The following is a 12,285-nucleotide window of genomic DNA, read 5'->3' as shown; positions in this document are numbered from 1 at the left end:
CCAGGTTCCTTAATAGGTAAGCTCCGTTCTCCCGTCCCCCTTGTGCAGAAAAGGAAGTGTGCATTGTGGAGATGACAGTGTGCAGGTCTTTTGTAGGACAGCGGAGAGCACAGAGGAAGCAGCTCTTCCATGAGGACTGTCAGGAACCTTGGCTCTTCTCACCAGGGATTACTTATCCTACACAATGCATTTAACAGCACATAGTTCATCGTAGATAGCCCCTGAGTAGACTGTATTCCATTGATTTATACAGTTACAAATCCTGGTCTCTCAAACACAGATCTCTCTCAATTGGCCAATCATCTCAGATGCAAAGGTGTTTTTTTTTTTCTTTCATTTTTCTGAAGCTGGAAACAGGGAGAGACAGTCAGACAGACTCCCGCATGCGCCCGACCGGGATCCACCTGGCACGCCCACCAGGGGGCGATGCTCTGCCCATCCTGGGTGTCGCCATGTTGCGACCAGAGCCACTCTAGCGCCTGGGGCAGAGGCCACAGAGCCATCCCCAGCGCCCGGGCCATCTTTGCTCCAATGGAGCCTTGGCTGCAGGAGGGGACGAGAGAGACAGAGAGGAAAGCACGGCGGAGGGGTGGAGAAGCAAATGGGTGCTTCTCCTGTGTGCCCTGGCCGGGAATTGAACCCGGGTCCTCCGCATGCTAGGCCGACGCTCTACCGCTGAGCCAACCGGCCAGGGCTATGCAAAGGTGTTTTTAACCTGAAGTCCCCTCTTTTTTCCCCCCGGGTTGCTGATAGTTACTCCCATGGCACCATTGCAAAGGTGAGAATTTACTCCTCTTTTTTGTACCTCAGTTTCACTACTAGCTTTAAGTGACAAACAATGAAGATGATCAGATTTCCCTAAAATCATGGAGTTGATATTGGCAGGGTTTAGTGTACGTTTTGGGGAGAGGGAGGCAGGGGATAGGAACACAGGGTAGGGGTAGCGAGAAACTTGGCTTCTGTTTTCTTCTGAGTTTGTCATCTTGATTTTTATGAAACCAGCAACTGGTAACTCGGGGCGCACTCATCAAGAACTCTTCCGGTGCAAGAGGAGGAGGAGTGAAGGCCAGGGCCATGCTTAGCACGGTCTTCGTGGCAAGTGGCTTCAGCAACGGCACCAGGTGCTCTGCGCCAGGATTTCTCCGGCTTGCTGCGCTCCCACAACAGGCGCAGTAAAGTTCCTGTCTCCGTTTTATATCTTTGACATTGAGGCGGAAGATTTGGCCTGAATTTATATAATTATTTGGGCACAAATATAACCCTTGAATAGTCACATTCATCTCCTAATTAGAAAATCAAACGATAATACAGGACAGGCTGCAGGCACTCCACCATTTTTCATCCAACAAAAGCGTGTTGTGTGTGCCGGACCTCTGCGGAGGAAAGAGTCAGTTGAATTGCTTCATGAAGTTAATGAAAAGTGTCCAACAATAGGGGAGCGCAGGATGCACTGTCGGTGTGGTCAGCATGTTAAAACCTTTGCGTTGGGGGCACAGAGTTTTGGGAAATCTATGCATGAATTGTAGGGCTTATAAAATCCTAGGTTGGACAGGTTCTTGTCTCCCTCTTGTAGTGCCAGTTTCTTATGCGGACGGAGGAGGAGAGTAGGGAGTAGCCGAAGAAATTAGTGGCAGGCTAATGTTCACACTTACATGTAGCTGCTTAGCTGGTTCTCTTTCTTATTCAGCACATTATGTTGAGGCTGTTAGTTTGGATGCTTTTATATTTTTGCATCTGGTGTAGTGATATCAATGCTGTTAAATATGTGATTCGCCTGTCGCCTGCATTTTCAGACAAAGATCAAGAGGAACATAAACAAGCCCCAAACACACTTTATGTAGGTGTTTGGCAGTATTATTTTATATGGCTTGAAATTAGTGAATGGAAACTTTAAAAGAAATTGTTCATATTTTTCCAAGTTTGAAGTGTGCCGGGACTTTGTCAAATTCCCGTTAAAATAAATACGTCAATTTCATCTCCCTTCCAAATTCATTTATCTTGCTTTTTTAAAAGGTGTTTTCTACTTTACCTGATGTTTAAATTGGATTCGCTCGTTTATGCTGTTCTTTGCTATATCCCCCACGTTTTTCTTAAATGAATTACTAATGACAGCACACTCCATCATCCCCTCTCTACAGCCACTTTAAGGAAAGCATGGTGATCTAAACCTTTTAACCTATTAAAGATGATTTTTCCCAATTGAATCAGACCCACCACAGGTGTAATAACTAATCATTTAAACTACACCTGCTATTATGTATTTTTAAGCCATTATGCGTGTTGGATAGATGATAATTCATGTTTATTGCATTGTCCGATGGATCCGTTTTGCCTACACTAGGCTGATTAATGTATTTAAAGAAATAAGAGATGCAATTTTTTTAAAAAAAAATTGATGGAATGCGCCAAGCACTGCATTGAGTGCACCATTAAACCCATCAGAACTTTGCTCTCTGACCAGAAATGCATATACCAAGGACTATATTAAAAAAGCAAGGTGAAACCTGTGCATTTTAGTGGTAGGATTCTGTTTTCTTTCTCTGTCATGGAAAATTTTGGAAGGATGAGGGAAAGGTGTATGCTTATGGGTAAGTGAGCAGAGCTGTGCTATTAGCACCTCCTGCCTGGGACCTGCTCGGCCACATTTCCTCCAACACCTGGTCCGCAGACACCTGGTCCACATGCCCCAGCGTGCAGAGGCTGCCGCATGGTGCAAGCGCTCTGATTGTCTTGTGTGGGGAGGCATAGTCCTTTCTCCAGGTGAAGAACAGTTATCCTAGAGCCATCTGAATTGTGCACATTGGCATTGACCCTGTGGGGCTGGTGACTGTGACTGCCCATTCTCTGTCCAGGGCACGGCACGGGCCTCTCTCCCTTTTGTTTACTCCTTCTTCCTTGGCCGCCTCCCCTTCACACTTCTCCCCTTTCCTGCCTTTTGCCTCCCATTCTGCCCCAGCTCCTCAGCTTCCCCCCTCCCCCTCCCCTCCCCCTCCCCTTCCCCTTCTCCCTTCCCTTTTCTCTTCCTTCTCTCCCTTCTCTCTCATCCTTTTGCTTTTTTTCTCTTCTTTCTTTCCCCTCTCCCATTTCTGTATTTTTTAAAATTTAACTTTATTTATTTTAGATTTTATTTATTCATTTTAGAGAGAGGGGACAGAGAGAGAGAGGAGACAGAAGAGAGAAAGGGGGAGGAGCAGAAAGCATCAACTCCCATATGTGCCTTGACTAGGCAAGCCTGGGGTTTCGAACCGGCAACCTCAATGTTCTAGGTCAACACTTTATCCACTGCGCCACTGCAGATCAGGCTCCCATCTCTGTATTAAAGTTCACCTGTTTTGTGGGTATTTGTTTGATTTTTCTTGATGTTGGTGCATCTGAGTGGATCTGGTTGAGGGCTGGAACATTTAGTTTTGGGGTTCTAGACTCTCTTGCAGTGTTCTCTAGTCTAGAACTACTTGGTGATCACTGCAGTTCATGGCAGTGGCTAATATGTTTGCAGATTATAGCAGTCCCAAGGAACAGCAGGTTTTCTGACACTCACAGGCCCAAAGCTTAAAAACCGGGGTCCCTGAGTTCATCCTTTAGGGAGAATGTTAGGCGAGCATCCCACGGAAGGACAACAGGGAAAAGATAGAGGAATTGCCCTGGCTTTTTGTTTCTCCTTCTGATTTATCTGCTATCTTTTGTTATCTGAGAAGTCTGGCCCCAAGATTAAATTCATATAAAATATGAATAGAATATTTGTAACTTTTGTTCCTCTTGCAGTCACAGTGCTTTCTCTTTGCCTTTCTATATAACTGCTACCCTTAGTTTGAAGGATCTTAGAAAACTTCCTTATATTTGGCTCCTTAGAAATTTTTTCCTTTCAACAGCTTACGAGTGAACTGTAGGGCCTGTTGACTTTACCCTGTAACATAAGACTATATTATTATTTTGGTTTTGATGAGATGAATAATGGCAGTCACTTAAAACAGCCTCTCTCCTACCTGGGCAGGTTCCTGTGGCACTAGTGTGTGGGCTGGAGGGCAGACAGGCAGTGTGCAGACACGCTTAGTGTGTGACGACGGATATGAAGGTGAATGCCTTCAGCACTTCCCCTTTCGTCCGCTACCTGGCTCATTTGTAGGTATGAAAGTTTCCTTAACTGTCATGCCAAGATAGACAGATAATCTGTAAGTCTGTCAGCTTTTAGCCATAAAGTCCCAAACTTTGTCCTTTGAAGGCTCTTCAGCGTCGAAGCGATTGCACGGGCGGGATCAGTGTGAACGCCTGTGCACGTTGCTGCATGTGTCATCGGCCCAGCCGTCGGTGCCCAGCACTGAGCCGGGCTCTGGAGGGGCAGTGTGCTCTCCTCCCCTTGGATGCCCTCAGTGGCTTTGGGGAGGCAGTCTGAGCATAGAGGACAGTGTCATCGTGTCTTCAGTTATGTGGTGCACGCTACAGGCACTGAGGAAGTTGAGAGAGTAGGGGGATGAGAGATAGCATGCTTATTTAGGGAGGGCTTCGAGCATCAAAACAGGCTGTAACAGGGCTGTGCTGGAGGCGTGCGATATTCACACAGGTTCTAGGAAGAGGTCACGGTATGGGCACAGGTGTCATGATGTGGATGCGAGTGGCCAAGAGAGGGCTACCTGCCAAGGGGCTTGAACTGGAAGAACAAGAAATGATTGTTATAGGTCTTAAAAGCAAGGCTAAAGGTATTAGATTTAACAGAATCAGACACAGGAAGCCAGTGAAGGTAGGTAACTGACAGAGTCTTTTGTGCAGGTATATTTTAAATATGAGAAACAACTGGGTTTAAATGTGACCACACGGTGTGTTATTTCTATGGAAATCAGATGAGTTTCTAGGATTTTTAATCTTGAAATTCAGACTATTGAAGTTTACTTTTCTCCTCTGTTTTATCTTCCCCACCAGATTGCCACAGCAGTGAAGTTTCTGCAGAATTCCCGTGTCCGCCAGAGCCCACTTGCCACCAGGAGGGCATTCCTTAAGAAGAAAGGTACAGTTTCCCTGTGGCCGTGCATAGTGGCCTGCAGAGAGTGACTGGGGACGGGACAGATGGAAGCCACAGTGTTGACGGGAGGATTTCCTATAGCTGTCCCACTAGTGTGGGGGTGGGTGGGAAGGGTGCCCCCCCAGTGTGGGGGGGCAGATATGCTCCAATTCGGATATTTGACCTCCAGATGTAGGGCCAACAGCTCAGCCCGGGACAGCCTGGCACGGGCAGTGTTCAGCAGCAGAGAGGCTGGTCTGATCAGACTTCTGCCTCCTGCTCCGTTCTTCTGGTAAGGACCCCGGCTGCCAGATGACTGCTGTAGGTCAGCTGCGTTAGTAAAGGGTGAGGTTGGAAGAAGTGAAGGAAAACGGGAACGAGATGACTAAACAAGGTCAGGTTAAGGTCAAGCTGGGGTCAGCCTGATTTACAGCTTAAAGTGGTAAATTACTGGTTTTATGGTATTTCTGTAGGCACAGATTAAATGGGTCTTGACAGATTCAATATTGTCTGAAGCAGACAGAATCTGTTCTGGCTTTGTTGAAATTTTGGATATTTTTCTTTTTGTCAAACAACAACCCAAAACAAATAAAAATGAACTCTGACTTCTCATTTTCTTTAGAAAGCTTATACACCATGAGGGAGGGGAGTTTCCTTTCCCCCAAACAGAACTCTTTCCTCTAAGAGCGGGGTGCCAGCCTCAAAATCCTGGGTTTTGAGCTCAAAGTCAGCTGTGGCTAGAAAAGGAGATGGGAGTGGTTTGGTGGCATTTTCTGGTCTGCTCCATGGTCCCCACTGAGGCGACGGCAGGACTGTGGTCCCAGGCTGTGCTCTCAGGTTGAGCAGAATAAGCCCAGGTGCTGCCTCCCCAGGCGGCTGTTAGAGGCTGGTCCCTGGGACCGGCTGGCGAGGGTGCTATGCGCTGCAGCAGCGACCTGCCTGCCCTCATCCCCGTTCGCAGGAGATTATTAAAATTTGGAGTGCGTTGGCTGGCCTCTCCACTCCACAACCATCATGCTGTAAAGGAGTTTTTCCTTGAAATATGTGTACCTATGGGGAGTAATTAATCATAAAAGCTTGGGGATTTCAGCTCTCTCATCAAAGCGTCGAAGCTGGAGAAAGCTGAGCCTAAAAGCTGTGTTGATTACCCGGGGTAACCTGAGACAAAATCTATGGTTGCCGAGAGATCCTTCGCCCCAGTATATTGTGCAATATTATAACTGCCTGATCTTCTCTTCCACTGACAGTGACCAGTTATTCCTCATTTTCTCTCAAATGCAGCTGGGTTAGAATTTCATTTGCAGAAGGTATTTAGAGCAATTTAGAGACAAATGTCTCTGGTGTTTGCCCGGCACTTCCCCACCGCAGGCTTTGCTGAGCAGTTTTAGTATCAGGAGCTCCATCTAATCTGTTTAATTTTAATAAATCCCTGACTGGGAGAGGGAGAGAGAGAAAGAGAGAGAGAGAGAGAGAGAGAGGAACTCCGGACCAAATAATACTTTTTTTGAGTTAGTCGGCTAATAATTACTGTAGAGAGGAAACTGTTGTGTGCAGTTTTTATTTGTTGCTCCTTCTAGAAAGAAAACACGACTAATTAACTCATCTAAGAGGGAGAGTTTACCCTGTGCCACGCCCTGTTTTAGTCGGGAGCAGATGAAATCCCTGTCCCCTCTGAGCTTAAATTCTAACGGGGAAGGCAGACAAGTCAGTGAGAAACGAGACACGCGGCATGTGGCGCGGTGGCGTGGCGAGTGCCCGGGCCCATGGGTCAAGGGTCGCAGTTGGTGTGGGCATGGATCGCACTTCACACCAGGCGATTAGCTCATGTCCCTCGGAGAGTGGTACAGGAGCAGAGACCCGAAGGAGATGGGTACTTGGTGACAGAGTGGGCTTAGTTCCTTCTGTGACCCCCCCCCCCACCGGGCGTTAGTGTTTCTAGGGTTTTAGGCAACGGGAACCTTGAGAGGCGTCCGCCTGTCTTCCGCACGAGCTTACCCGTGTTTAAACCCGGGATCTCTGGACTCGGTCACTCATACCACTAGCTTCCAAAATGCTCCTTCGGTCAGTGACGATCCATTTCTGAGGCGAATCCCAGCAGGGTAAGTTTTGGCAAAACCTTTTCTGGGCAGAGAATTCCAAGGTTTGATTGTCACCTGGGGAAGAACCCCTTTGTGGATATGAACTTCACTTTTCAAATTTGCACTTGTTCCCAGGGTCAGGTGGATGTGATTGGGGTAGCTTGGCACCGGCTCTGACAGGACGAGGGGGGAGGGGCCTTTGCAGCGGAGCTAGCATGTGCCCGCCCCTCCCTACTATAAACTGGGAAGGAAGGAGACTTGGTCTTTCGGGATCGAGGGGTCTTGGGGGCGGGGACCAAGGCTCTGGTCCCCTGACCGTTGGTGTCCCCCCAAAGGGCTCGTTGTGGAGGCGGCTGGGGGTGCTGGCTCTGGGAGAACTTGCAGCTACTGTAGGCTTGGCTTTTCCTAGCAAATGTCACTTCGGGGAATTGCAGAGAAGCACTGCTTTGAATTATAATCTTGACTTTCTTTTTTTTAATAAACATCTCTTTCCTGAAAAGGCAAATCCAATTTTGTTTTTCTTTTAATATTATTTAATATTTAATATAGAAATTGAGGTCCCTGTAGTGCATGTCAGTTCAGTGGGAAATGAGGGTAACTTTAGGCGCATCAGCTGAGTTTGTTTTATTGTGAAACCACAGCCCAGAGCAGGGGCTGCTTCCTGCTCTGCTGCTGACAGGTTAGATGTGTGCTCTCTGATTTGGGGGGGTTGGGGGGGCAATGGAGAATGGCATAGGAATGGAAGACACATTGGCTTGCAAAGGTCTTTTGTGTTGGTGTTTATTTTTGTTTTTTGGAGATCTCTTTTGGATGCTTTAAAGTCTGAATATGGAGTCATTAATGAGAAACATGAAGTTATTAGAATCATTTATCATTTTCTTTGAAGTTTGTACTGCCATTTTGTGTAATTTACAACATTTTTTTAAATCGGGATTTTTTTTTTTTTGATGAAAGAGAAAAGCAGCTGTTCACCTTCAGAGCATTAGAATAAATGCTTTTGTTTCCCCCAACCACGCAGTTCCACAGATGACACATCAGCTGCAGAGTCAGCCCCACATGAAGGGAAGCGGACCCTGCGTGAGATTTAGACCCGCACAGAATCGGTCTGTGAAGAGAAGCACTTCTTGCCAACAGGCATCATATCTGGGCGTAAAGCAGGCTGCAACCCAGGCTGTTAGAGTAGCTTACAAACAGCAGTTGAATCAGTCCAGAAAGTTAGAGGCTTGGTCATTGTCAATAGGCTTATGTTGATCTGACACCCTATCCAACCACGAAATATAGGAGGCAGTCTGCTTCCAAACATGCCTGGCGGGCTGAGCATAAAGTGGGGAAAAGTAGTCATGCCCGTTTCAGGGGGCAGGGGGTTGAAGGGTAGAGGAGTGGGAGGAACCTTGCACTGTCTGTTAGCTTACTCTGATGGATCTGTTGTAAAGCAGGCTTCTAGAAAGAAGGTGAGCCTCACACACTGTTCTGTATAATCCTGCACAATGGGCCTGGGCGGTGTTGGTGGACAGTTTAGTTTATTGTGCCCTCTCAAGTATATAAGTAAAGGACTGGATTCTCCCTCATCTAATAAATAGTCTGGGGGTGGGGAGGAACACTAAACAAGTAGAACACACCACTATGCTTTCTCATTCTCGAAGGTGAAACAAGATCTTATCTTTCTTCTGTTCCTGGAAGCAGAACCCCAGTAGCAAAGCCGCCTCCTTGCTGGAAGTGAACTTGAGGAGGAAACCCACGGGCCTCAACCTTGGGAGTCAGGTGGAGGTGAAGGGCTTCTCTCCCTGGAGTATTTTAAGGGGGAGTAAATTCTTACACAGATTTCAATTTAACTCTCTTTTATTACTTTTCTTTTTTATCATTTACGTCCATTTCATGAGGTAGTTTGCATGTCCTTGAATGGAATCTCGTTACCATGAAAGCTTTTTTAGCATTGATTTCATAACAGTCTTAATTTAATAGCTCCGTCATTACTGAGAAACTCTGGGAGTGGGGCCCTGGCTTTCCAGGTCACTGACCTTTTAATTACAAACCTTGTTCTGATGGCCAGGTTATCGACTGGACAGCTCCCAGCTTGTGCCCCTAGGATGAAAACGAAAATAACTGCGTTTCCTCCCCCATCTCCAGGAAAAAAAAAATGTAACCTCATGTGTTTCTAAAATTAATTTTCTCCTTGAGCCTTACTTTATAATTAATTCTTTAATGTGTCTTAGAGAAGCCAGAAGTCTTGTTATAACGCTGGTTTTTTCCTAGAGCTTGGGTCCAGCAGATAGCTTGGAGGGGGCAGGGCATGGATGGAGATCTTGCCAGCTCCCACCCCGCGCCTGATCGCCTGATCGTGGCCCATTTCCTCACTGTCCCAAACTCCTGCAGCTGAGCTGGAAGGAACTGCACTGACCCTGCGAGGGGCGGCCTGGCCCTTCTGAGTCTTTGTTAACTTTGTTAGCGAGACGTGGATTGTGGTGTCAAGACTTACATTCATTCCTATCCTGCTGGAGTAATTAACTGAGCCTTGTTTATCACGCACATTTTAAAAAGATGTTCTTGTTCCGAGAAACACAAGGGTTGGATGAGTTTTCTTGTGTCTTGTCTTCTCTGTTATCTCCGTTGACTGGAGGAGACAAGTGCCCCATGTAAGGAATTCTGTGCGGCATGAGCTTGAACTGAATAGGTTCTCTCTCACTGACTGTGAAGAGGGAGAAAACAAGTGGAGGACAGTGGCCCATCGGTTGGGTGACCCGGGTTCAATACTGGAGTTCTTATGTCCTGGGCAGCCCCTCAGGCCTGGGCAAACGGGTCACCCCAGCAGTACAGGACTCACTCGGAAGTAAGCACTACCAGAGAGACAGAATGGGTACTGTTTTGGAAGCTGGAGGGAGTAGCCCACGAGCAGTCAGCCCCCAGCTTGCAGTGGAGTGGCATCTTCCTCACACTCTGCCTCAGTTACTGCCCAGCCCTGCCCTGGGGAGGGTCCAGTGCAGAGAGCCTCTGGGGGCCGGCAGGCCATGCCCTGCAGGCAAGGGGGAAGCCGCAGGCTGAGCAGACAGGGCTGTGTGGCAGCCACGTGCTTGTTCCTGAGGATGATTGAACATCCCCATCCATCTGTTGTGAACGGACCATCTTCCTTCCCTGCCAGTCTTGCATCTGCATATCCGTCACCTGCTGTTCTGGACCAGCCCATTCATCACACTGACTGGAGCTCCCCCCATCAATTTTCCCTCTCCCCTTGTTATCCAAACTTGTCTTGAACTCTGCAGATTTTTCTCAGCATCTAGGAGGAGAGCTATAGCAGCTAGACCAGCTGCACGCTGTGGAAATAGGGACGCCATGGTTTCCCCCTTTGGAGGGGGAGCTGATAAAGCTTGCTTCCCAAAGCAGGCTCAGTCAGGCAGGTTCCTACACTTCGCCCCATGGTGGGGGTGGGGTAGGGACAGTGGCACAATTTGGGGGGGAAATAACAAAGCTCTCTGGACTTACCCTGTTGCTTTGAGATTTTCCCCTGAAAATGAAAAATGATTCTTCTTTTCTTAAACTTGTGTACCTGCAACAATACTACAAAGAAAAGCAGAATGACATTGTCATGTACAGTAGTCCCCCCATCTGCGGTGGGGACATTTCAGGACCCTCAGTGGTTCCTAGAACAGCGGATAGTACAGAACTCTGTGTATACTAGGGTTTTTCCGGTACGGTTACACCTTGTCATTGAAGAAAGCACTTATGGCTTCTCTTTGGCATATCCGAACTGCCAGCACACTACTCTTGTGCTTTTATTATTAGGTGAAATAGGGGTGACTGGAACACGGGCACTGGGGGACCGTGACAGTCAAGTTGATAACTGAGAGGGCTACAAAGGGACTAACGGGCAAGCATGTATGGCGGGCAGAGGGTGAATAATGCCCTGGTCCCGGCGGAGTGGGAGGGCTTGAGATTTCGTCTTGCTGCTCAGAAGGGTTTATTATTGAAAACTTATGAAGTATTTGTTTCTGGAGTTTTTTATTTAATATATTTGGACTGTGGTTGATTGCAGTTAACTAACATTGCAGAAATTGAAACCATAGGTGTGGGGGGCTACTGTATTAAAGTTTTTCTTATTAACTTTTTGAAAAGGTGTGATATGTACATGGCTTCAAAAATTCAAAACGGTAGGCCCTGGCCGGTTGGCTCAGTGGTGGAGCGTCGGCCTGGCATGCGGAAGTCCCGGGTTCGATTCCCGGCCAGGGCACACAGGAGAGGCGCCCATCTGCTTCTCCACCCCTCCCCCTCTCCTTCCTCTCTGTCTCTCTCTTCCCCTCCCACAGCTGAGGCTCCATTGGAGCAAAAGATGGCCTGGGTGCTGGGGATGGCTCCTTGGCCTCTGCCCCAGGCGCTGGAGTGGCTCTGGTTGCGACAGAGCAACACCCCGGATGGGCAGAGCATCGCCCCCTGGTGGGCGTGCCGGGTGGATCCTGGTTGGGCGCATGCGGGAGTCTGTCTGACTGCCTCCCCGTTTCCAGCTTCAGAAAAATACAAAAAAAAAAAAAAAAAAATCAAAACGGTAAAAAAAGGATAGACAGTGGAAAATAAGTCATCTCTCGCTGCTCCCCTCCCATTCCTTACCTCTCATTCCAAAGACAGTGTATCCAGATAAAAGCATGTTAGTATTAATTACTCCCCCCACAGAAGCACAAACACTTTTAAAACACAATGGTAGCAGATTTTACACTTTACATTGTATCTTGGCAGTCATTCTATGTCTATATCACCCTGGTTTGCTCTGTTCTTTTCAGTGACTGCGTAGTATTCCCTTATACCAGGGGTTGGGAACCTTTTTGGCTGAGAGAACCATGAATGCCATATATTTTAAAATGTAATTCTGTAAGAGCTATATAATGACCTGTGTACCTTATGCATTCTCCAATAAAAATTTGGTGGTGTCCCGGAGGATAGCTGTGGTTGGCTCCAGCCACCTGCAACTCATGAACATGAGTGGTAGGAAGTGAGAATGTTTTATATTTTTAACATTATTATTATTTTTTTTAATTTTTTTATTTATTCATTTTTAGAGAGGAGAGAAAGAGGGAGGGAGAGAGACAGAGACAGAGAAAGAGAAGGGGGGAGGAGCTGGAAGCATCAGCTCCCATATGTGCCTTGACCAGGCAAGCCCAGGGTTTCGAACCGGCGACCTCAGCATTTCCAGGTCATTTCCGGGTCGACGCTTTATCCACTGCGCCACCA

The 12,285-nt window shown here is 47.4% G+C and overlaps 1 protein-coding gene across 1 annotated transcript in view; it reads left to right on the top strand.

The window, feature by feature from the left end:
- The window catches only part of PEX14 (peroxisomal biogenesis factor 14), a 136,389-nt gene that overhangs the window by 54,442 nt on the left and 69,662 nt on the right, over nt 1-12,285 (top strand). Inside the window, exon 3 of the mRNA XM_066270493.1 lies at nt 4,915-4,999. Within this exon, the coding sequence (XP_066126590.1) occupies nt 4,915-4,999 (85 nt within the window). The remainder of the gene's footprint in view (nt 1-4,914; nt 5,000-12,285) is intronic.

Source organism: Saccopteryx bilineata, chromosome 3, assembly GCF_036850765.1.
Source record: "Saccopteryx bilineata isolate mSacBil1 chromosome 3, mSacBil1_pri_phased_curated, whole genome shotgun sequence".
In the NCBI taxonomy this organism is placed as follows: Eukaryota; Metazoa; Chordata; class Mammalia; order Chiroptera; family Emballonuridae; genus Saccopteryx; species Saccopteryx bilineata.
This window is presented reverse-complemented; position numbering and strand designations above follow the sequence as displayed.